Here is a 26,920-nt window from a genome sequence, read left to right on the forward strand (position 1 = left end):
GTGATTTGGGCTTCAAATATTATATCAATGTGGGGAATCGAACCGGGGTCTTCGGCGTGACGGGCGAACGCTTAACCACATACTTCGCGGTGCTGTATTCTAGCGGTAGGCCCCTCAAAAGGTTTTATCAATAGCCATTCCAAATAAATGAAGCTCAAATAATCAGCGTTATCTTAGAGCATCGGAGGTTCAATAAGCGCTTAGCGGCCCAATTCGAGATTTAAGCCGTGAATACCGGATTTTCGTTTCCCAATACGGAACTGTACCCGGCCATTATGGCTTTGTCGGGTCTGAACGGCTTGCGCTCGTGAAAAAAATACCTTTTTTAGAAAAGAAAAAGGCCAAACAAAACAAAACGAAACCGGACTGATTTTTTTCTTTTAATTACAATATGATAACTGAAAAAAACACATATTATCATTGTTTATTGGCTAAATACACCGCCTCCTGCTAAGAAATTTGACGAAGAAAAATGACTTCACTCCTGTCCACGATGAATTCTGACGTCATCGCCCATGAGAAACACGTCACAGTCTCGAGTGACGTCACAATCAACTCCGAAAACTTTTACCCTGCATGGGTGGAGGAGGTTGTAATTTTGCCTGAACTAAAAACTTCAGGTTGCTGACAATGTTTCCTCCTTGACCGCTCGTCACACACCAAGAACATGAGGGCAGCATGCCCCACCCCCGTCTCTGTGATGGAGGAGGCCCCGTCCCCTCGGAGCATGGGGACACACCGGACACCAGTGTACGCCAGGACCAGGGTATCCAAGGTATGAAGTAATACTAAGAAAGAAAAATGATTTACCCTAGTTGTTTTCAAAATATTCAAATACGTGGACTAGGCTGGAAGCAATTATCAACACATACGGTAAGAATATACGATATTCCAATTCATTCCCAGATGGTAATGGTCCATTCGTTACCTATACAGCCCGGGATCGATTGCCTATACCGAGAGACCATCGCCCAGATACTCCTGGAATATTGCTAAAGGCGGCGTAAAATCATATCGATTCGCGTACTGCACTACTAAATACACGACTTAGCTCCTGTCATTATATGTTTTGGAACTATGGCGGATACCTGAAGCAACGACAGAAGGATGTGAAAGGTTTGACAGAAACATGCCAAATCGCATTGTAAAATTAGCTCAAATACTAACTGGACCTATTTCTTACTAGCTGTATTTAGAATGCAGTTTTATTGTGTGAAACAATACTTCACTTTAGGTTCTTCTTTGGTCTTTTCCACATATAGACATATATATCAAAACACGTTCAGCTGTTGAACAAAACTTTTTTTTCAGTTTTCAAGTTCACCCACCCGTTTTACCTGACAATTTAAACATGTCAAATGTCATTACCCCATGGGTTTCTAGAATGTTCATACTTAAGCGGATATACACTCACAACCCAGAAAAGATTCGTCCTAGACTACTGAAAGTAATGGAACCTGGCTCTTTTTTATGACCCAAAAGCTTTATCTTTGAAAAAATAAACTCGCCTAAATGAAGCAAATAATTCCACCGAAAAAGACATGACCATATTTTATCTATGCTTCGCTCAAACTGTTTTGATACCTTATGCTGAACACACAATTACTTGTCCATTTTGTTTAGATTCTAGTGAGAGTTTCATATTTCTCTGTGTCCTAAAATCCTCTGTACATATATCAGTGTCGCTAATGTTAAGTACTACCACGACTTCTACTGCTAGTATTCAATACTCTGTAACAACTACTACGCACACCACGACGACAATGTTTTCAACTGCTACCATTTAATACCATGTGACTAGAAATTATAGCATATAGAATATATATGCATATGTGGAGGCATACACAATCACATCTAAACCTTTTCGAAAGGGATTCACGATTCGAAAGCCGAGCCTGTGTTACCCCGGAGGTCGAGAAAAGCCTCTGAGCCTATCTACTAACCTTCAAGGCACCAGCATTCTCCAGAGGAATTGGCGCCCTCAGTGTCTCCTTCAGGAAAGTATCCCTGCGCCAACAGCACGGTTGGAAGAGGTAAATAAAAGCTGAACCGATTTCGTAATAATTGCATTTCACTCCAACAAGCATCGATATCTTTCCATTGATTGGTATAGAGTGAATTCCAGGGCGGATACTGCATATTCAATGGGACATAACTCCATGCATCTGGTGATGCTGAAATCGGTTTTGTGGATATATTTCGGGGCCAAAAAGACAAAATCCTGTACTGCCTTTATCTTGGTTGCCATCCATGAGACGTGGCCAATAAAAGGTGGGGGGTTTGCCATTACTAGTGGGGCCAAGAATATTTCCGATTAAAACAACGTTTCTAATCGATGTATATTTGAGTAGATTTGCTCGTAAAACAGAAGCGTGAATTGTTCATGTAACAAGGCGTAGACAGTGACCACTTACCCACATACGTATATTTCAAAAGAGACTGTAAAACTGAGCCTGTCAAAATATTTCAGCACTTTTTATATGCATATTTAGAATTTTGCAAAACGTGAAGAGAAGACTGGATCATGTTTTATCGATGTTACGATAACGTGGCAATGTGTCACTGGCATTTGTAAATTCTTTCTCACAAAATACTGAGACACCCATATCTCGTGTCATGTTATTGCTGGAATATTGCTACTGATGGCGTGAAATCAAACTCACTCACTCACTCACTCACTCAGTAGTCCGCTGATAATGTCACTCACTCACTAAATACACGCGTTACTGTTCTCAATATTTAAGATGGATTGATGACAATCCTCAGGTCCCGATGACTATATCCCGTGACAATTTTGAGTCCTGTGATTGGGGATCAGTTACTGAAAGTGAGTGGGAGGGGGATGACCCCATGCACTCCCTCAGCGTCACCGGCAGGAACCCAGCCACTAGCGACAGCAATATCACCGGCTGTCATAACGTGAGTAAAACACTTCTCACTGCCTTTGCTTTTGTTAAAACAGCTGCCTGATGGCATTCGTTAAAAATCGAACTTCAAATTTCGAACATGTTATGTTCTGTTATCGACATCACTGGTTTTCTTGCTTCAAGTCATAGTGTCACTGTTCACCTAGAAACCGTGAAGATCTGGATTACAATTGATTTTCAGTGTACCCATCCTTGTCGTAAGAAGCGAGTAACGGAATCGGTCAGGATCGTTGACCTGGTTGACACGTCATCGTATCCAAATTGCGTAGATCGATGCTCACTATGTTGATCACTGGATTGTCTTGTCCAGACTCGAATATTTTACAGACCACCGCCATTTCACTGGGTTCGGCGTTAAACGACAAACAAACACATAACCATCTAGCCAGTTTTGTTTGTGTGCTACAGTCGCCTTTATGACACTTTCCGTCGCAGGTCCGCCTTCCTGAATTGCACCTTCCCTCAAAGACGAGGTCCGCAATGCTGCAGAGCCGTATCAAGAAGACATCCCGGCGCCACAACCACAACCTTACACCCCTGCCAGTCAAGCCTCTGAATGTGGGGGGCTTTGGTCTGCCCTTCCCTACCGAACCTCCCTGCGCAAGTGGCAAGGTAGGGATTGTTGACTTTCTGAAAATTGTATGTACAGTATACCCTGGTTATAATGCCTCTGTTTGTCAATATGAAAATATTGCACTATATCCAGAGTGGCATTATAACCAGGTAGGAGAGTCAGAGGACCAGATTTCGCTTTCCCGGGTCATAACCGTGCAATCAACAAGGTAACTGAGCTGAATTCTCCTCGTAACGAGCCTTGAATGACTGGATAATCCCAGCGTCTGAGGGCTGCAGGTGACTTCTTGTTGAAGATGACAGGAAGTGTATCGTCACATGTGTTATCCTGTCTGCGATTACATGACTACTTAAAACATTGATGAGTTTGGTGAATTAATTTGAGTCATGTCAGTTAAGGTATGTATACATGTGCAACGTACAGCGTGTACAATTGGCGTTATAACCGGTGGGGGGGGGGGGGGATGTTCCAAAAAACATTGACAAGTGGCATTATATCCAGAGTGGCATTTTAACCCGGGGCATTATAGCCACGGTGCATTGCATAGCCAAAGTATTCGGGACGACAATGTGATAATTTAAGCGTTGGACACTTAAGGAGTCGTGGAAGGAACGCACTTGAAGAATGATCTCATCTACAACCAGACTGGAGAGGTTTATTACACGGACGCTGCACTTACAGTGACAATGAACATGATTTGATTTTTCATGTATAAAATATAGCAGTTCAAACATATGTTGTATCATATTATCATACATATAGTATTCATACATTTTCATTTGTGGAACGGTTCAATACAACACTACATTTAAATTCTGTTGTTCTTACTCAGTGCCTGGAAAACCCCAGTTAAAAATCACTGAACTAAACCCATGGCCATTAAAGCCTCACTGTATTCTACCAATATAAATTGAAATATCGCTTTCCCGGGCCATTCCCAATATAATAAACCTGGGTCCCGAGCCACAAAGTGAAATTGGAAAGGCTATGGTAAACTATAGCGTTACGACAGGTGCAATGAATAACAATGACCATGAAAAGCACGTCGGATCTGTTATTCAGGACTACAAACCTGGCCGAGTAGTGCACACGTCTTTCGACTGTTTCCGATGCGAGCACCGGATGTCGGTTCACGACAACCATCAGTGGCTGAAGTCGATACTTATCTCTTCCCGGCTCCGGAAGACAAGGAATGATAATCGATACTCCAAAGGTAACTTCGAGGCCAAAGGACAAGACATTCTAAAGACTCTTTACAGTCTCAAAAAGAGATCAGGGGCCCCTCTCGCGAAGCAGTAAGGTGATCGTAAGTCACTAAGTTAACCTTATTACAATGTTAAAGGATGGGAGTTAAGGTTAACCTTAGTAAAAGTTGCTTCGTGAAAGGAGCCCCTGAGAATATATTCTTTGGAAAGTTTTACTTTCAGATGAATATTCATGAACGTGTTGCTGTAAGCTTGTGGACTGAACATGTATGTTTAGGATTTTAGAAGCTTTGACCAGTATTCGAATACAGTTTACGGTCAAATGTTAGCAGTTATCTCAAACGTTAGCAACAGAAAGTAACAACCCATATTTCAACCCATCTAACTTCTTTTTGTGGACTTTTTCAAGGATGCACATTAAATCCCATCTTTTTCAACAATTCAGTGATTATAAGGGAAGGTAAGGGGATACCCACCAGTTACTGTACAATTAGGCTTCACTTGTGTTTAATGTTCTACAACATAGCTCATGACGAGCGCAAATTATGCTCTGCAATGACTGTGCCGAGTGGATTGAATATGAGGTAATTTGTACCCTTCAATGGACAGAGGCCTTCACGTTGTCTTATCTTTCACCAGGTAACATTTCCTGGGCGTTGTTCCCTCGGTACTGGAGCAACCAGTACCTGGAGCCCGAGCCGGAAGTCCAGGTAAAGACGCCAGACACCCGCCCCATGACCCAGACGCCAGATACCGTGTCCGGGCCATGGAGAGGCGACAACAGCAGGTGCATTTCAATCCTCAATGGTCAGCTGACCAGGGAAGACCTCGAGGGTTTCTGCGGAAAGGAGTCGTGCCAATCTAAGATGGGCGAGAAGGATCAACCAACCCCGTGCAGGGCATATAAATCGGGTAATGGAAAGCAAGATATTGCACTAATTCACAAATCTATATGACTGGATAATTATATTTTCGCTATATCTCTTCATTAAGAATATGATTCCCCAATCATTTGAAGTATATTTTACACAATGGGAACAGCAAAATATTTTCCCCCGTTTTCCATTGTTTCAAAAATGGTGTGTGCTTGTGTAAATATTTTGAATCATGATAATAATCGGACAGAAAATATTTGCCTAATCACATAAATTATGATTATATAATGGGGACATTAGAGTAGAGATTTTTTCACATTTTCCATTTTTTTATGAAAAGGAGTACTCTTGTGTAAAAAAGTTACATATTGGTAATAGTCGGACAGTAAGACTTCTTACATATTAACAGAAACACATCTTGGACCAAACGCCATGGCATACGGTGACGTATGGTGCCACAGTGCTGATGTCAGGGACGAGGTGATGTCAAGGCAGAACAGCCGACTGTCTGAGAGCGGAGTCCGTGAAACCACATCCACGGTATCCCAATGTGACAAGACCTCCAGGCTGTCTGTGTACTCGAGAGAAGGACTGTCCAGAGGAAGATCATCAGCCTTTGAGATCAGGATGAGGATACATTGTGAAACACCAGAGGATGTCTATTTGGAGCTGCATGAGGAGAATAATGACGACGAGGAGAATTATCATGAGGAAACTGATGGGATGCATGCAGTCCATGTGGATTATTCCTTAAAACCCACACAGGAGAAACACTGGAGCCAGAGGCTGGACAAGGAGGAGATGCGTGAGCAGGAGAAAGAGCCTGAGGATTACCTTGAGGACCAGGATCAGAGGTGCTTAGGTCTGGTCAGCATGACGCCTTCTTGGTGCTTCAGTAGATCATCTGTTGTCAGTGAGGAATATGAAAAGGCAACCCCATGCGATCATGATGCTTTTGTAGAATGCTTTGAACCATCTGGAAGTAACTGGAATGTAGGACCTAAACAGGGGACATTTAGCCAGACCGACTGTAACACGTCTGCAGTAGAAAGATGCCCGACTTTACAGGTCAGAAGAAAGAAATCAACACAAGGACAACAGAATCTTTTCGCCAGCCCCATTAACCCCCAGGCAAATTTCGAGGAAGACTGTTTCCTTCCTCATCACCATTGGCAGCATAGTGTGACTGAGATGCACGATACATTTGATGATGAATCGACTGCAGCAGGTGCAAGGTATCTGGATAACACTCGGATGTTGGGGTTATCAGATCTCCATCAAGAGCTACAGCCTGAGCTGTACAATGAAGAGGAAGAGGAAGAAGATGATGATGGGGAAGAGGAAGACGAGGACCCCGATAAGATGTTGCAAAATCCACATTCCCAGTTTCTCCTGAAAATGCGCCAAGAAATGAACAGCAAATATACTGAACAGCCATATCCTGGTATGTATGCTCATGTCTGTTCATGTGCGTATTGTGACAGTTAGTGTCACGAGCAAATTTATAAATAAATTATATAGTTGAACTTCCCAAACTACGTTGTCAGTACTGACAATGTTAAAATGCATTCCAAAACTGTCATGCCTTATGTTTCAGAACTCCCGAAACCACTGGGTAAATACTTCTGCTATGCACCTATCGTGGACAAGCGTTACAACAGATGGAAGAGACGGAAACCAAAGAAACGGAAAAGAGTTGCTGTTAAAGTCCACACCTTCGGCAGCAAGACGTCCACAAGCACCTCAAACGAGAGCACAGCGATTCCAGAGGAAGAGACTAGTGGTAGAGAGTTGAAGAAAGGAAGGCACTACAGAAGGGCCGGAGCTAGATTTCGGCAGAGAAATACTACACAGAAATGCACAGATGACATCCACCCTCAGGAAGTATTGGACACGAAAGTCCAGATCAGGGCTGATCCTGTTGTTGACCAGTCCGACTGGACGTCAGCAGATGAGACTCAGTTTCCGGACAGTACAGAAGCATGTACTGATTCCAGCAAGAGCAGCTTGACCTCTCGGTCCAGTGGATCGCATGGACTCGAACCCCGTTTAAGGGAGAGTTTCATCATCCCCACACCTGTGACCTTTGTGGATGTGGAAGACCTGAGTCTATCTCCCACCAAGGAGCCTAGCAGTCCGGAGACGGAATACAGACGTCCAGAACCTATTATCGAGCAGGCCAGGGCACGAAGCAGGGTAGCGTCCATCCCATCCAAAAACTACCCTCGTACACAGAAGAGTCTGCTGTCCCTGAGTCTCAGAGGACCGACCTTGGAAAAGGGTATGATAATTACATAATAGCTTCGGAATGTAGCCCTACAGTATTCATCTTTGTTTACATACGTCATAAACAGCTCACGTGTACATGTTATTACCCCATTGGTTACGTGCTTCAGGCAACGTAACCTGATGCTGGTAGAATTGGTCTCCAGTAACCAGACATGTCGTAAGAGGCTACTAACGAGATCAGGTGGTCAGGCTTGCTGACTTAGCTGACTCATATCATCGTATCCCAGCTGCGAAGATAGATTCACATTGTATCAATCACTGGCTTGTGTGATCCAGGCTTGGTTATTTACAGACCGCCGTTAAATTGTTGTAAAATTGCAGTGGTGTCGTGCCCCGAAGAATTAATCGTTGCTCATAAATCAATCACTGGGCTGTTTTTACCAGACAAAGCCGACACATGGCTAGAACGTTGCACACTGGGTTGGTGTTTTACTCTCAGCTATTATTTTCGCATTATGTATAAAATTGGACAGCAGTATCGAAAAACGGACGAAGCTGAGTAACATGCGCATATGTTCCGTTTCTGGTTTTATACTTTTCCATGGCACAAACAGCGTGATTGAACGTCTTATACGTATCCAATTAGGGAATGGAATCGTGCATTTTGGCGAAATGCTTTAACCTCTACTATCTAGTACTCGCAAGTAAAACCAATTATTTCTAATAACAAAAGTAACTCAGCGTTGGACAAATGTCCGTTTTGAAAGGATCAACAGCTATATCTCACCTGTCAAGAATACATTGTTTTTCCACCGAGACTGAATGTTGCTTGTTTCCAGAGATGAGCAAGACAGATGTCATTCAGGCTCTGCCCCGCGCAGGAGGTCGACTGCCCCTGCTGAGGACCCACAGAGAGGATTTGGCCCGTAGTGCCGACAGGATGTCACATATCCCTAGCAACACATCTTGTCTCAGCAAGATGCAGCGGCGGCTTGGCTGGATAAAGAGGGGCATACTACAGCAAACCAGGTAGGCTTCTTCTGATTTCAGCGAGCAGTTGCGTCGCCATATGCATGATGTGAAACATTCTTAGATTTTTTAGGCATTTCATGAATAATTAGTGTTTCGGGAGCTGATGGTTGGAACGTTTCATGCATAAAGAAAACGTTTTCACTGGAAACCTAACATTTCAATGTTACTTTCATGAGAGTGAGCCTGTGGATAAGGGGTCAGTATCACGGCAACCAGTAAGAACAGAGTCCTCTATCATCAGCATCCATTCTGGCTGTCGTCCCTCAGGAAAAGCATATTGGATATAGCCCAGTTTCAAAGTTTTAAGCCATCGTGAACCCATGTTTAAGTAAACGAAGCAAGTGTCAAGTGAGTGAGGGCGTTAGGGATGCGTCAGATGCATCAGTCTATGCCGTAAGTCGCAATAATATATTGATAGACAAGTCAATACATGGTTGGTAGAGTAAGCTTGTAGCACTCGGATACTCGTAAACACAGTACAAAACACCCGGTCTTTTTCAGAAGCTCTTACGTAAAGCATGCACGATATATTTGTGGTCTATTACATCTTTTTCCAGAGCTGACTCGCTCATTTTCTTTCCCCAGCAACAAGGATCTGAAACTGTCGGCCGAGAAGTATGTGTTATCCTCACCCAGACAGAGCCCCATCTCCCGTCCACAGGTTACCATGAGCAAACACAAGTCAGCTATCCCCAGGCACACCAAAGCCTCTTGTGGGGAGAAATTCTGCACGGTCGTCCAAGGTCACAAGAAACAAGGATCCACGCACAAGAAATCTGTGGATAGACGTATGTTGTGTAATGGAAGCATCCTAGATTCAGTCAACTTGTCCCTTCATCCAGTAGTGATTTGAAATAACTGTTTCTCTCGCCTTTATTGGCGGCTACAGATGTTGAGATTACTCAATTTTAAAAAATGTTATTTTCATTCTGGAAGGGACCAGCGATATTCTAATGATATGCATCACTTGATCTCCTGATGGTAGTTGTTCCATGCTACAGATTCATCGGGTCACGTGACAGAAAGGGAGAGTGACACAGAGGAGAACCCAACCTTCACCCTGAAGGACCTTCTCGCAACACTCCCAGACAGTGACTCTGACTCCCAGAGGACAGTAAGTCTTGTGAATGTGATGGCTTAATTGGACTATGTGTTTGAACCTTGTGTCTGGCACAAGCTAGCATCACATTTTTCTATTACGTCTGTTTACGTGTCATTGTGTTGGTCAATGATGTCCGTGGCTTTGATGCTTTGATGCACTCCGCAATATTCAATCTGTGCGGTCTGTTAATAATGAAGTCTGGATCAGACCATCCACTGATCAACATCATGAGCATCGATCTACGCAGCTGGAATACGATGACGTGTCAACAAAGTCAGAAGCCTCACCACCCGATCCCGCCTCGTACGACAATTACGGGTTGCTGAAGATTAGTTCTAATCCCGGATCTTCATGGGTGTTTGATGATGCACAGTTCAGGGGCTCTGTAAATAATCGACTTGAATGTTTTTAATACCATGGAATCAGTCAATAAGGATGTCGACCACGTCCATTTAGATGCTCTTTAGAACCACCAAAGGTTGATGGGTACCCAAGATAAATTTCAACGGGTTCCCCGTTGTTCAAGGCACCACAAAGCGTAATGGGTATTGGTCAAAGAGTCGTACCCGGTAATAATAGTGCTGTTCTCGTCACGATATGGCTGAAATATTGCCGATGTGACGTTAAATCCTAATTCACTCACTCACTTATAGTAGTGCAACACTATAATAATGTGCATTCACTAGGACAGATTGAGAATTGTTTAATCAATATTCTTGCCATATCTCGATGGGGGATACCAGAAATGGGCTTCACACAATGTAACCATGTGGGAATTCGAACCCGGGTCTTCATAGTGACCAGCATATGTTTTGGCCATTAGGCTGACCCACCTCCCCGCATTCACTAAGAAAATAGAACCTTGAGCACTATGCATTATACATGGGATGATGATGTTGACGAAGACGACGACAATGATGATTTGTGGTTCTGCTGAACAATATAAACCCACAAAGTAGTATTAATAATACAACTGTCTCAGTCATCTGTCAGTCATCTGTCTCAACATCTATGTTTGTTTTGAAACATCCCAGATGGTAAAAGGTTGTTTTTCATATTATTTCTTCAGCATCGGAAGAAGTCAACATCTCACCGAGCTCATCAAATGACCAACTTCTTCGCCAGCAACTTCGTCACTGGGAGTTTTCTGCACAAGCGGAAGCTAAACCGTCCCCAAGTGGACCGTAGCATCTCGTCGCTGTCCTTCACCCCGGCCTTCACCTTCTCTGTCTACACATTGCCGCACACCTACAGGTCGCGCAACAATCACATGGGCGGGACTACAACCTAGCTTTGCCAGTGGTTGTTGATGTTTTTTCCCCCTTTTTGGATAATGGGGAATTCCGAAGTCATGATTGTATTTTTAGGTTTGTTCAATACATAATTAATCATGTCTACAAACAATAATCTAATTGAATGTATTGGATATAATTTTAATACTTTTGAATTATTTTGGGTGTGAAGGTTTTGTAAAAGATTTTTGTATGTTCAAACACGTGTTTCATTTCTCAGAGAAATGGGTGGCAAGTTGTTCAAGATGTGATAAATGCGATTCCTATTGCATGAAATATTTGTAATGGCAGGATAGAATTATTGAAGAACATGTAAGTAAGTCAAATATGGAAATGAAATACACAGTTTCTTAATCATAATATTATAACTGGATTTGACATACTTTTAGTGGACAAATTATATTCCTAGGTGTGAAAGGGCATTGATACTGTCTGAAATATTTGTATACTGGATTCCTACTTGGGACACCATGACACCTCGTACTGCAGGTACACTGGGTTTAGTGAGTTTACTGCGGGTTCACAATACAACACTGATAACATGGAATAAAATGGATCCAAATAAATGATAAAAAATGTGTCATTTTCTATTTGATATCAACTACACCTTCAAGAATTGAAAGAAACAATTTTGTTAGTCTGTCTCATGGTGGTACATGAAGCATGTTTTCAGCCCCGCCTTTATTGGAATGACAGAGATGAAGAAAGATTTATCCCAGATTCATACTGTGACTCATTTTCAGTTGGACTAGTGTGTTATCATCAGAAATATTTGTTTTGTGAGACTAGAATTAGTCTACAAACTTGCTTCCTGGATATGATCTATAAATTTATGCATGTTTGTGCATGTGTTTTGTGTGTCTATGTGTTTATGTTTGGGTGAGTGTGCTGCTTGTTATGTGTGATTCCATGGATATGTGTGTTTTTTTGTCTCTCTGAGTGAGTGAGTGAGTAAGTTTAGGTTTATGCGACACACAGCAATATTCCAGCCACTTCAATATCCTTGCCCAAATCCAAACTCAAGTCCCTTGTGGTGTGTGCTCCTGAAGTTGAAGGTAAGCAAGGTCAAGTGCAGGGAGTCTTTGGCCGCTTGCCATGTTTGGCAGCTTGACTCCTAAGCGTTTCCAGGACTTCTGTCCTGACTCAAAACGAAACACATGTGATACATGTGCTCTCACTTTAGGCAAATGAGTTTGCTCAAAACTGCCCCTGTTCACCCAGCAGAAATAGGGTACCCAGTGGGATAAGTCATGTCACTAGCACCTTCTAGCACCTAACTTGCAGCTTGGTTAATGCAGGGTAATAATGTTGTGCTGTTTTTGAGCACACTTTGAGCATGCCACTTTGTGGTGAGGAGTGCAGTGCGATATAGGTATCCTCCTTCCTATCTAGTTCTCAGCCAAATACCGGTAGTCCTTAGGGTGTGTAGTCTGTCCGTGTTTGTTGTTTAATGCCATGGGTTACTGATGTCCAATTCTAGACCAGATCTTCACTAGTAACATCTGGCAAGCGAACAGCATGTACTGTCGTTTGGCACCACACCAAGGAAACCTTCCACTCTGTTGTCAGAAGCTCTGCCGCCAGGGGTTTCACATAACACTACACGGTAAACCACAGTTACAACAGACTCGAAGCTACCACCAGATTTAGTTCAACAAATGTTCTTTTACACAGTTCAAATAAAGTAAACAGCAAGTGGTCTGGACCCCCAAAACCTAGTGTATTATATGTATCATTTTGCTTAAGAATTAGTTATAAACGTTTACTGAGTGTAAGTTGTCCTGTTAAAGGGACAAATTTCCATCTTCATTTCTGTATTAAGATCGGAATTATTACTATTCTGCCTCCATTCCAACTGTCAGAATTATATGGCACCAAGAGCCAACCATCTCCTTGTACATCTAGAAACTTGAAACCAGTCAGCAACACACTTCCAGGTGAGTGATTTCTTATGTACCGGACTGCAGACATCTTAAAGTTACCATTTAGATGGTTGATATATAGAATTTTAGTAATTCGTAAGTAAGAAAGTTATCAACATTTAATATGTTTTAATACCTGACAAAAGTAATTGCCATGGCTTTGGATGGTACCGCATCCTAACCTAAAATGCCAGACAAAAGAAAGTATTCTGTTTCCAGTATGTAGTATCAGCCCATAGATATCTTAACTTTGTAGTGTTAACAACACGTTTTTTGTTTAACACCGCAAACAGCATTATTCAAGCTGTATGACGTCACTCGGTGGATAATAGCGCGTTTGACTATTAATTCTGTTTGTCACTTCTTGGAACAACATTCTCTCAGGGGAATCAGTTTGTGTGATCATCAGTCTAAGTAAACTTAGACGTAGTGTTATTCGTTACACAACTACACTGGGTCTAAGAAAACCTAGTAGGAGGTCATGCAGGTAACCTTTGAACGACCTATGACCATCCAGTCAAATGCGAGATGGCTAAATGGATTTAACCAATCAGACAACTGTTTAAGTTTTGGTGGGACTTTCAAAATACCGCAGTCAATGACAATGGTCTCTCAACAAACGAAAAACCGTATAAAACACTGATATTTTACCTGCAGTATATGCGCTTGTTGGTTTCTGTTGACATGATTACCATTAGCTAATATTTTCGCAAGCTGACATCCTTAAATATTGAGAAAAATGCTGTTTTCAGTGACTGTTTATTCACGTTATGGCGTGCTCCATGTGCATCACTTGGAAGCGATCGTTGGGGAAATAGCATTCTTTATCATTTGGCTGCAAACGTTTGCGTGGGTAAAAGTTCAAAAGGTATGTATGAATGTCCACTTTCACGATTTGGTAAGCTGTGCTCTGATTGGTCAATCTCAAAGGTTACCTGATGGGACCTCCGACTAGGTTTTGTTAAACCCGGTGTACAAGAGTAACAAATTACACTGGGGCTAACTTTACATAGACTGTGTGATCTTACAGCTGGCATATCAGTGATATTAACATTGTTGTTATAGCTGTGAGAAAGGCTGTATTCCCATCAGGTTCACACCGTTCTTCATCACTTGGTGTGCAGCCCTCATCAGGTGAAGCCGTGCGTACATCAGCGGCAGTAGGTGTGGCCTGCCATCCTGGGAACGCAATCAGAAAGTGGTCAAGGTAATCAGGAGGTACAACATGTATAATGACTGGATCATGCACCTCGTAATGACTGTTTGAATAGTTAGTGAACTTCTCAGTGTCGGTGATACCAGATTTTACACTCTGACGCAATCCCTTGGTGCATAAAAATTTGAGATCACCTCGATGGTGGATTTGGGGAGATGCCACTTTGTCAATATTGTTGACCTGATTAAAATGGGGACCATTAAGTGATTGGGTTCGATCACAAAATTTTGATCTTAGCAAATGAAAACTGGGGATGGGTATACCGAAACTCTACAGACAGAAAAGTTCAATAGAAACAGACAACTTTTGATGCAGGGTATTTGGAAATCGCAATGGAGGTTCTGGAAAGGATGAAGGAAGGTCCTGACAATGTTCTCAAGGACAATGGATTTCTAGTGGAGGTTGTAGGGGAAGGGTGGAGTAAACTTCTATTATTGGTATTGGGAAATCGTAATGGACGCTTTGGGAAGGATACAGGAAGATTGTGACAATTTTTTTTTTTCATGATCACAAAGATTTCTTAAGGAGGTTGTAGGGGAAGGATGTGAAAAACATCTGATGTGAGACTTTGGGAAGTCATAAAAGAGGTTCTGGGAAACACAAAGGAATATTTTGACAATATTTTCATTTACATTGGATTTGGCAGTTCTGGGGAGCATACAGGGATACACTTTCTGATTCCCTTAGTAGGGCATACAAACATTCAGTATGGGTTCTGGGTTTTAATGTCGAGAATACTGAACTTTCAATGTGGATTCTGGGGTAGGGCATACAAAAAGTTCTGATATGGTTCTTGGGCAGGGCATCAAGAAATTTCTGATGGGGTTCTGATAGAGGTTCTGGGGTACTGTAAACAGAATTTCTGATAGGGTTCTTTGGTAGGGCTTAGGGAGGTACTGGTGGAAGTTAGAGGGTACAGAATCTCTGAAGGGTTCTAGAGCAGGTTTTCGGTTTCTGGTGATGACAACTCACCCCGAGGATGTGCACTCTGCTGTAGTAGGAGCTCAAGCACCTGCTGAAGTTGATGAGGAAGTTGCTGATCTGCAACAATATCCAAACTAATTTTGTGAGGAGAGATATCACCTCAAAGATTCTGACGTCCTGTCAGTTGAAGCATGATATCAAAATGAGAACTAAAAACTACCATCTGAGAATTTCTCTCTCCGCCAATCCAACTGACACAACTTGTTCTTCCATGATTGAAGGAAAAGTAAAGAATGCCAATATTCACTCAAACATTCTATGCTGACATTGTGAACATTCTGACATTTCAGTGAAGAATTGCCCTGTAAATGTGCAAAGGTTCATGTCGTAATGATAAAAGGTTGCCTTTAGCAACAGAGAAACAAACCCAACTCTTCCGTAAAAACAATTCAATGCTAAAAAATATTACATGACCACTAAAAAATATCATATGCCATTTTTAAAAAAAATAACGGACATCAGTTCAGCACTTTAACAACACGCATACAACATATTTGGTTACAATACCAAAATGAAGCAGGTTGATATCTGCGGCCAAATCCCAACCCAAATCTGGTTCTAAGCTAAACGTTGCAGATGGTGGTCCTTAAGGTGTGTAGCATGTCTCTTGTTTCTTGCTTAATGCTTCACTAAGCAACATTAAGCTATGCAACAGCAATCTGGAAATAATAGAGTCTGCACCAAATCATCCAGTGATCAACAGCATGAGCATTGATCTACACAACTGGGATACAGTGACATGTGTCAACCAAGTTAGTGAGCCTGACCACCCAATTTGGTTAGTCACTTTTTACAACAATATAGCAGCGTAGGTTGCTGAAGACCAATTCTAATCCGGATATTCATGGATGTAAGGAGTAGAGTAGAATATTTAATTCCACATGATCAGACAAGGTGAGTGAGTGAGTTTAGTTTTACGCCGCTCTCAGCAATATTCCAGCTATATGGCGGCGGTCTGTAAATAATCAAGTCTGGACCAGACAATCCAGTGATCAACAGCATGAGCAGCGCTCTGCGCAAGTGGGAACTGATGACATGTGTCAACCAAATCAGCGAGCCTGACCACCCAATCCCGTTAGTCACCTCTTACGACAAGCTGAGTCGCCTTTTATGGCAAGCATGGGTTGCTGAAGGCCTATTCTACCCCGGGACCTTCAAGGGTCTCAGACAAGGTAAATGTACCATGCTTATGTAGTGAACATGTCTTATTCTATGTTGTCTCAGGTTGTTGTACAAGGAAGTCGTGTACCTTGTGTGTATGTATGCGAGCCTGTATGTCTCCAGTAGAGGGCACCAGTTTCTCCACACACTGTTCCACGACATCTGGATACGGGTAGATGTAGTTAAACAACAGCTCCCATTCCTCCTGGAGAAAACATAGTCATGTACACACTGTTATACAAGCCAATGGTTCAGTGGTAATAACAGGGAAAATGCATGAATCTCATATCGTTGGTTAATTAATTCCATTGAATGAATACATGTTAAAACTATGAGTGGAAGAAACATGAATTTGGATCACTCAATCACATAAAAAAATGACATGTTCAAAGCCACAGGTAAAACTGCAAGACAACATGCTCAAAAAAGTTAACAATAGGTACAAGATCAGATTTCTTACACTGCACGTACATTAGATACTGAAACAAATCAAGGAATATTTTCTACATTTGGTATGTACTTTTGTTACTGTTTCCATTAAATGTAATTGATTTCAAAACTAATCCATTTTAATTGGGTGTTAGAGCAATGAAAATAAAATGTGATTCAGCTGTGTTATTCCAGATTAGCCAAGCAGTGACACATGACTGAGCAATGATACCTGTATTGTTTTTATGTTGTTGACTTACCTGTATAGAGTGAATCGTATATCTATATTATCGTATGTTTTTATTCTTGCAACATGAAGTCTGATGCAAATGTTTGCGAAAATTATTTCTAATCAGCATTCTCTGCTTAACTTTACATTTATATTTATGTAATACTAGCCTTTTAATAAGGTGTCGTCAGCTACATTTGGTATACAAGAAGCTTCTGGAGGCTTCTGGAGGCGATAACACAATTACTGTGATACTGTGATTACAGTTAATACAACATACAAGTCATAGGGACACATTATATACTTGAAGGGGGAATTGTAAACCTTCTTGCCAGGTGTCAAACTTAAATGAGCACTGTCCTGACAAAATGTGATATTTCTGCAAAGCTCTCCATCATAAAAGGCTCCTGAGAAACTATTATATGAAGCTGAAAAGCAAAAAAAACCCAAGCAACAAATGGCCCTCTGCAATGTCTCTGAAAAGAAATGGTGGCCAGGAGAGGACTTCATTTATTCATCTATTTGTGCATGTTCAAGTAACTACATCAGTGATATGAAAGTCTGGTTTCTTGGTGATATCCAAGGACACTGTTTCAGATGACTCACCTCTTCTTTCAGATGCTCAAAATTGACATCTTCAATGGACGGGAGTGGGGGGTAGACTCCTGAAGAAGCAGGGTTTTCAACATATGCAATGCAGGACAAGTGAAAACATAACTGGCATTGTGAACCGAGAAAAGAAGTATCTTTAAACGCTCTATATCACACCACACTTCCCTAAAAATAAATAATGCATTTCTCTCAATAATACTATAACTATCAGTGAAACTACCATATAAGTTACTCCTAAAAGAATCACTTATTTAACATATTAGATTAAAATGTTCAAATTAAATCTTCTACTATTTTCAATGTACCCACTTACAAGTGAGTAACATTACCTGCCGAAAATGCCTTTGTTCCTTTCCTGCTGTTTGTTGCTCTCTTCAACTAACTAAAAAATGCAGAAGACCTATGATATATTTAGCAAATCCTATAATAGAGATAAGTTAATTCAAAACTATTGTGTTTCAAAATATCTGAACCTTTCTTCACAGCCTCCTCAAAATGAGTAAAGAGGGTAGACAGTCTGGCACAGTTGTACATGACAAATGCTCCCGCTCGGTTCTCTGCACCCATACGGTCCTCATCGGACAGATCCAGCTTCACCTGCACAGACAATATACCACAATATACCAATAGGAACGTGAGATTCTGTTGATCATCTGTAGACAATTTTAACTAAAACATAAACAGTTAAAACAGTTAAAAATATAAATACTACACCTAAAATTCCTAGGAACTAATGTAGTCACTGCATAATCACATTCCAGTATTCTAAAACAGTGTTACATGTAGATTTATACATGAAATGATGATATTTTTAAACAGTCTGGCATACAGTTGGACGAGGAAATGTGCAAACAGTGACAGATATTATAACCAGTGTTCCGTGAGTTAGGTGCCATGACATACAGTCAAATCATCCCGTTCCAGGACCTCATCATCACCAAAAGCATGGACTACCATGGCTATTTGGTTAACTGTTCTTCGGTTAAATTCCGATGAAGAAACACTGCACTGTACATGTAGTTAAACAAGGAGGACAAAACTGAGTGCTGCGCTATAAACACCACCAGTTACTTACACTGTTTCGGCTAGCTGTAGTCAACATCTCAAAAGCAATACTGGCTGAAGACATTCCCGACAGAGTTGTCTCCCATCCCTCTCCTGCACAAAAAGTTTGGTTGAACAAAAAAATTGGAGGTGCCTGATGGCTGATATATAACAGTGCACAGAGTTCAAGGACAAACCATGCTCATATTAAGGACATGTCATGGACATACAAAGGAGCTTGCTTAAATAATATTTGAAGATATTGGTTGGCAAGTTCTACAAAACTGATGGAAATCTATCCTCAGCAAACTATTTAGTGAAATGTTTAACAAACAAATCAAATGAGTTGATTATGTAAATAGGTCTTACCTTGAACTTCATCTCCATATTTCATGATGGATGCCTCTCTCATCTGGTCCAGCCTCAACCTAAAAATGTAAAGTTCATACTGTAATATTGCTTGAAAACATACAGCTGAGAATGAAGAAAATAATCTGATGTGAGACAGGCATTAAGAAAAACTGGAAGACCATGCAGGACTGAAGACACTGAAAATGTCCTATATACATTACTTACAACTGATGACCTAGTCCTAGGTCCTAGTCCATTGTCAATATGAAAAACTGAACCGCTGTTATCCATTCACACAAAGTATTCTTATACTTACTTATCCCTTAAGTGATGAAACTGACGATGAAAATGACACAATGCAAATATTATACTGAGAGCAACAAATAAAGGAACACAGTAAATTTGAATTCCTTTAATGTTTTTCTGTTTTTTATCACCAGCTTTGAATAGCGCTGTGGAAGGAAATATGAAAATAAATAAATGAACACTTTCAAGAAGTGATGTTCCCTTATTTGTTTCTTTCAGTATATATATCAATGACAAGGTTCATTTATAAGGCCAGACCGATTTTATTTCTTGCTAGTTCAATAGGGTTTGAATGTTTCAAAATGTCCCTTCATGGGACCAAATATTTTCCAGTCAACTTTCCTCATCACCAAACTCACTGAATAAATTGCTGAGCTGTTTTACTGCATGGCTGGCCAGACCTTCCTGTAACTGACCCCAGAACAAAATGGGTCTGTCCCACCAACCCGTCCACCCCTGCAATCCTCCACAATAGATCAGTCTGTTGTTGGGTGAAGGCTCGACTCTCAGTGACAAGGTGTATTATCTGCACAGCAGACTTCATCTGGAGCAGCACAATGTCAGTGTCATTCGTGGAAATACTCTTGTCTTGAGTTATCTGACAATTCTAGAAGTTATGTTTAATCATCTACGCACAGAATATCACAATTTGTGTGGAATATCATGGTTTGTTTAGAATGTCAGGTATGGTTTAGATTATCAAGTGTGGCTCAGCTGTAATAGGTGATGCAATTTTCAGTTCAAGAAACATATTTGTGGGTTTGAATTCCATTCCTGCCTCTAATTCTGTCAGCAGCATTCCTGTGCACACTGTTAATCTAAAGAGATGACATCTAACCTTTATATCTTTCCAGGCTTTTCTCATTCATCAGTCCGAGACGCTATCATATTATGACACATTGAAATTTGACTTAAATTACATGTTGCCGATGTAACAAAATTTGCGGCCATATAACCACCAGTATACGTCCATAATTCATCAAACACAGTACAGTTATCCCCCAATTGACAGTGCAGCTATAAACTCAACTCCCCATAGGGTTTGAGGAATGTTATCACTGTAAGAATGGCAACTATAGCTTGACACAGTTGCTAAATGGTATGAAATTAGCAAGGAGTGAGAGAGATTTATCACAGTTGTGACCTGTATTCTAGTTGTACAGCTATATAGCAGCATGTCAATTTACTGTTGCAGGAAAGCCTAACAAGAAACAAGCCATAGTTGTTCATCCTGTTGGATAAAATGGGAATGGGTATTGTGTTGGCGAACTGGGAACCAAAACTGGGGCATCCCAAAATTCTAACCAATTAGAATAGTTTTTTGGCATGCCCAAGAAAGACAGCTTGACGAGAGGCCTTATATGATAGAGTCAACTTGGATGAACTTCAGAATCAAAATAATATAGAATCTGTATCTGCATCTCTTGTTGAGCAGAGTGCCTAATGCTTCAAATATGGAATTTCATAAAACTTCCACCACCTTTACCTTTTGAGATAAATAATCCTGAAGCCTAGAGATGTGCAGGACGTTGTCAGTAGGACCATCTTCATGACACACTGCAGGAGAAGTAGTGAGTGAGTGAGTGAGTGAGTGAGTGTAGTTTTATGCCACTGTAAGCAATATTCCAGCAATATTGCTGGAATCGCTTGTATTAAGATATGAGATATGGGCTTGACAAATAGTACCCACGTAATGAATCAAACCCAGATCTTTGTAACAATAGTGAACAAACTCAACCAAGTTCTCCCATTTTACCATGTTTTCTTGTCTGAGTGAATGAGTGAGTTTAGTTTTACGCCGCACTCAGCAATATTCCAGCTATATGGCAAAGGTCTGTAAATAATCGAGTGGGACGAGGCAATCCCGTGATCAACAACATGAGAATCGATCTGCGTAATCGGGAACTGATGAAATGTGTCAACCAAGTCAGCGAGCCTGACCACTCGATCCCGTTAGTCACCTGTTACGACAAGCATAGTCGCCTTTCATGGCAAGCGTGGGTTGCTGAAGGCCTATTCTACCCCGGAACCTTCACAGGTCTTTCTTGTCTGAACATTTACTTAATATCTATTATTTTCATTAATTTTATGATTAATGAAAGTATGTGCTGGTGTCAGCTTCATGAATGTTGCTGATTACTACTACATTGGGGTGTTCTTTTACAAAACTGGAGTCAAGGCTAAAGTCACAGGCTGAATGATTGAGTATGAGTACAGTTTGCTTATGAAACATCAGTAATATTGCAGCTATTCACAGCTAGAAAGTAAGTGACTGAATATTGCTTAACACTGCAACAGCAATGTTGGCAGCAAGAACATACAACATAAGAGATGGCAAAGATCACTAAAGCTACGGTAAACTTACACAAACCTGACACTAAAAACTTCAAATTTACATATTATCAAACACTTTAATTTCCTACAAAAATGATAAAACTATTGGGTTAGAAATGCTATTGAGAAATAGTTAGAAACAAAAATAATGGTGAAGAAGTGTAAAATCTAAACAAATGTGCACTGCAGTCATAGGACTTTTGCAAGGAATACATTGGAGGGGATTGTCTCCATTCATTTAAAAATGAGTGAGTTGAGTTTTACACTGTGTTTAGTAATATTCCAGCAATATCCCAGTCAGGACACCATAAATGGATTTCACACATTGTACCAATATAGAGACTCAAAAACTGTTAGATCATTGTCAACCTCACAACTTTAGATCATGTAAAAACCTGTATGGCATGCACCATATTGGTAACATGTTTATTTTATCTTTGGTGCCACATATTCTGATGCACTGCCAAACAGCAAGTTTAAGGTAAAAGAAAGTACTGGGAAAGTACTGCTCAGTCACTATGCAAAATAGTATCCAAATTTCATAAGCCAGTCGGGGCAGCCATGCCTAACAGTTACTAGGCTGAAACTAGTAACATGTAGACATGGGTTTTGTCTTTAAGCTACTCAGATGATGAACATTTCATCACACCAATTTCTTGCATTATATTAAAGTGTATTACAACTTAACAGGTTGAAGAAAGTTGGGCCAGCAACTGTGGAGATTTACTGGCCCAACTGGATATTTACTACCCACGGGAAAGCAGGCCAGTGGTCATTTCCCACAATGTGGTTCATTCAGACTTCTCTAAAGCAGATTCAGGTGCAGAATCAGCCTTAGAATATCTTATGGAGTGACTCAGTTTCAGATGAAAGGACCATTATCTGCCATCTACAGTAAAGGGAGATAACTCTTTACAGCCATTTTGGTGGATGCCATTATCTAAAACATTTGAAAACAATTTGGTTGGTTTGTTGTTTAATGCTGCACTCAGCTATGTTGCAGCGGTGTGGTGGCCATCTGTAAATAACTGAGTCAGGACCAGGCAATATCCACAGATCAATGGCACAAGCATCAATCTGTTCAATTAGGATACAATGACATGTATCAATCAAATCAGCGAGCCAAACCACCTGATCCTGCTTGTCACATTTTACGGGTTGCTGAGGACCATTTCTAACCTAGATCTTCAAGTTCACACAAAGAGTTGATATGCCATTTACCATGATATGGGAAAGGTGAAGACTGAGCATTTCTAAAATACATATCATATTGATAATCAGACACAATGTGCTATTATGACAAATATGGTTAAACACTGTGAAATATACCATGGTAACAGACTCACCATCAACAAGAGACAGATTCTTATCATACCCAGTCTTGCCAGCCTCTATATTGTTTTCCTCCATGAAATGTCTTAAGTTAATGACCACTGCATGTTGTCCATCGCTTAATACACCAATATCTTCACTACTCCCTTTCTGTTTAGTTAATGAACTCAATTGTTCCCTGTGCTGACACTCTCTCAGTCTGGACAAGATGTCATGGCAATGATTCTCATCTTCTGACCCTTCTGTTACTGACTCACAGGAATCAAGTCCAAGAGAAGCTGAAATGTCGCACAGTTTGGATGACCTTGCAACTGGAACTTGGTGTGTCAGGTACCTGTGAACACGGAATTAAGGGCTGTGAACACTGGGCTTGAACATGGCAAAAAACATTCCCGTGAAGACTTGGATACAATTGGTCTTCACCAACCATGTTTGTCTCAAGAGGCGACTAACGGGATCAGGTGGTCAGGCTCGCTGACTTGGTTGACATGTCATTCTAATTGCAAAGATTGATGCTCATGTCATTGATCATTGTATTGTCTGGGACACACTCATTTTCAAACAGCCGCTATATATCTGGGACATTGCTCTGTGCAGTAAACAAACAAACAAATACCAAACAATGCTAAGGGTTCTTTATCATGTGAGATCCATGTAGATTTGGGTTTGAATGTATCTTCAGTAACCCATGCTTGTCTTAAGAGGTGACTAACATGATTGGACCGGTCAGGCTCACTGACTTGGTTGACAAGTTTTTGACCAGTGCAATCTAGTATTAGGCAGATCCCTCTCCATCTAATTAATATCAGAACTATCAGTCCTGTGAAATACCTCACTACATGAACATGTGACGGCATTTCCAAGAATGAAACCCCTTAACAACCAATCATCTGTGGGAGAGAGCAAAGTGAGAAAAATCTCTACTCTCTGCATCATACAATCATAGAGACCTTTTCAAATGTATGCAATGGCAGCTACATGGATATTTTATACATGCCCTCATTGCTGAGCTCCATATCAGATAGTGGCATGTTCAGACAAATGATATCAGTGACATGTGGGTTTTCTTTCAGATAAAAAATTCAAACTGCCACATTATGATCGAAGACAAAGACAAAACATCTTTGGTTAATTGAAAGTAGCTTTGGTTCCAAGTGACAACCACTCATATAAGTGTCCTCCGATCTTATCTCACAGTTGTATTATATGAAAAAAAAAAATCATTTTTGATTTTTAGTGTTATAGAGATTCCAGAACCACTGGAAGTGTAATTTACTGCAACCACTGGCAGAGAAGGCATACCCATGTGGCTAGGTTCAGTCATCACATTAAAGGCACAGGATGGATTCCGCACATTTATTTAATATGCAATGCCCATTTCTGATACCCCTAGTCATGATGTTCTCCTGCTGAGAACAGTTCATCCTGAAAAGTGGTATAACATAACACACTAGTGATATAAGTTTTTACAACTTCTTACCCATTTGCAGAAAGTAGGTGTTTGACATGATTGAGCACTATGAGGTATCGGACATGTGCTGGTGTGGCTATGAAGTCATCATCATTAACACATAGAAGATCTGAGGGGTTGAGCACCACAGGATTGGAAGGTCTGTGCGAACAATTGCCATAGCGGTCTCCCCTTTTTCCAACCTGCCTGATGATGTTTGAAAAACTCTTTGGTCTATCAACATGCAACCTTGCATGATTGAATTTGTCCGAGTCTACATAAGTAACAGGTAGATCCACAGAACTGAGGCAGAGCAGCTGAGACTGAAGATACTGCAGGAGAATGGAGGGTGCCTGGAACAAAAAGCAAATCCTTCAGAAACAAACAAAGCATTCATTGGTTTCACATTAATGTCAGATTCGCTGTGTGCATGAGCAGAGTGAGTAAAAATATTTACTGGTCAAATTCCGGTTTGGTCGTATGCTTATCTATAGTGTAAATGCACTCAAAACAAAATGATTAGATAATAATTATTTACGAGTGACAACAGTTCATAGCTGACTAAATATATCGATTTACATATGCTTTTCAGGTATTGATGTCTTATTTTGGTTGCAGCTGAATCAGAAATGTGTGTTTTGATAGTAGTGAGAAGGGGTTGTGCGGGAAGAACGGTGGTGGTGAGATGTGTTTATACAAGAACTTATTGACATAAATCAAGCTATTTATTTCACTACTCCCGGTCTTTTGTACATACAGGTATAAAAATAAGTTCTAATAGACATACAACTATGCATTTGGTTTGATATTTCGTTTTCTTTAGAGTGTGTTTATACTATCGGTAAATGTAAGTGGAAAGCGGAACTTGACCAATAGATATTTTTACACGCTCTGCGCATGCGCACAGCGAGTCTGAAATTAATGTGAAACCAACGAATGGTGATATAATCTCCAAGTCCTGTGATGGGAGTGCATTCACTGAGCCCCGGGCCATATACATTTAGCAAAGAGGGCACCCCTTCCCTTGTTACTCTACCTTATCCCAACACCTGTTACTTTAATTCCTGACATCAGATTTGTAATGTAAGAAATGGCAACATATTCTTCAATTCACATGGTAATATCTCAAAAATTTTAATGTCTTAGCAATGTATTATATTTAAACGATGTCACTGTAAATTATGTCTAAATCATAAAAAGACAATACAACCCTTTAATCAAAAAGAATAACATATTACATTGTTTAATCTTTTAGTCACTTGATCATAGCAGGTCAGAGTACATGGCTCCAACTCATTACCCACTGTATATACAAAGCTTGTATCCATACTCAGTCAAGTGAGTGAGTGAGTGAGTTTAGTTTAACACCGCTCTCAGCAATATTCCAGCTGTGTGGCAACAGTCTATAAATAATCGAGTCTGGACCAGACAGTCCAGTGGTCATCAGCACGAACATTGATCTGCGCAATTGGGAACCAGTGACGTGTCAACCAAGTCAGCGAGCCTGACTGATCCCTGAGCCTGATATGTCGCCTCTTATGACAAGTGTAATCACCTTTTATGGCAAACATGGGTTGCTGAAGTCCTATTCTAACCCGGACCATCACGGGTTATACTCAATTCAAGGTGAAACTAATGGACCTAAACTTAAATGTATTACATGTTACATGCATGCATGCTTCTGCATTCTTTCACAAATTTTCAAAGAATGGTAGGAAAATTATTATCACATTCAAACAGCAGTCAATATATATCTTCCAAGTGGGACTTAAACATCCAGTCTTTAAGACAAATCTAATGTGCAGCTACACTTTAAATGTTAAACATATGAATACAAATGTATTCAAATAAGAAAAGTTTTTTTTTCTAAACAGAAAGCCTTGCGAATAAGCAAGATGAATCACTTTCGTTCATTTGTGAGTGAATGTGTTAAAAGACAACACTTTCGTTCATTTGTGAGTGAATGTGTTAAAAGGCAACAGAATTTCTAAGTGACACATAATTAGAGGCCTGTCCCACTGCCGCTGTTGTTTGTATCCCCTACACTTGAAACTGAACTTGGCAGAAGTCTTGAGAAGACACACCTCTTCGACAGCTATGGGAGTGCTTCCTTTGGGGATCGCAAACTCTCCATCTATCAGATCACGTGATCTTTTGCATATACTAATTTTGTTCCATTCTAGACCCTTGCTTGTGGAAAACTGACAACAAATTTCCTTCAAAACATGAATAATTCTCGACGTCGACTGGTCATGTTGGACAGACTGCGCCATGCTTGTTTACACCGGAAGCATATCAAAGGGAAATAATTCTC

The 26,920-nt window shown here is 40.7% G+C and overlaps 2 protein-coding genes across 2 annotated transcripts; one reads left to right on the top strand and one right to left on the bottom strand.

Annotated features, from left to right (window-relative positions):
- The first annotated feature begins 678 nt into the window (after positions 1 to 678).
- Positions 679 to 11,812, top strand: LOC137297306 (uncharacterized). The gene is made up of 12 exons (XM_067829317.1): positions 679 to 775; positions 1,951 to 2,033; positions 2,767 to 2,919; positions 3,417 to 3,539; positions 4,564 to 4,714; positions 5,346 to 5,618; positions 5,991 to 7,025; positions 7,179 to 7,862; positions 8,650 to 8,839; positions 9,428 to 9,648; positions 9,844 to 9,956; positions 11,014 to 11,812. The coding sequence occupies exons 1-12, from the start codon at positions 679 to 681 to the stop codon at positions 11,233 to 11,235; spliced, it is 3,345 nt and encodes a 1,114-aa protein (XP_067685418.1). The 3' UTR covers positions 11,236 to 11,812.
- Positions 11,737 to 26,920, bottom strand: LOC137295615 (DALR anticodon-binding domain-containing protein 3-like). Its single transcript, XM_067827056.1, has 12 exons — positions 26,691 to 26,920; positions 24,637 to 24,959; positions 23,171 to 23,490; positions 20,977 to 21,047; positions 19,850 to 20,034; positions 19,203 to 19,261; positions 18,865 to 18,947; positions 18,263 to 18,386; positions 17,784 to 17,842; positions 16,608 to 16,724; positions 15,347 to 15,415; positions 11,737 to 14,337 (listed from the first exon to the last, which is right to left on the bottom strand). The coding sequence occupies exons 1-12, from the start codon at positions 26,877 to 26,879 to the stop codon at positions 14,218 to 14,220; spliced, it is 1,719 nt and encodes a 572-aa protein (XP_067683157.1). The 5' UTR covers positions 26,880 to 26,920; the 3' UTR covers positions 11,737 to 14,217.

The sequence above is a fragment of the Haliotis asinina genome, chromosome 9 (assembly GCF_037392515.1).
Source record: "Haliotis asinina isolate JCU_RB_2024 chromosome 9, JCU_Hal_asi_v2, whole genome shotgun sequence".
Lineage (NCBI taxonomy): Eukaryota > Metazoa > Mollusca > Gastropoda > Lepetellida > Haliotidae > Haliotis > Haliotis asinina.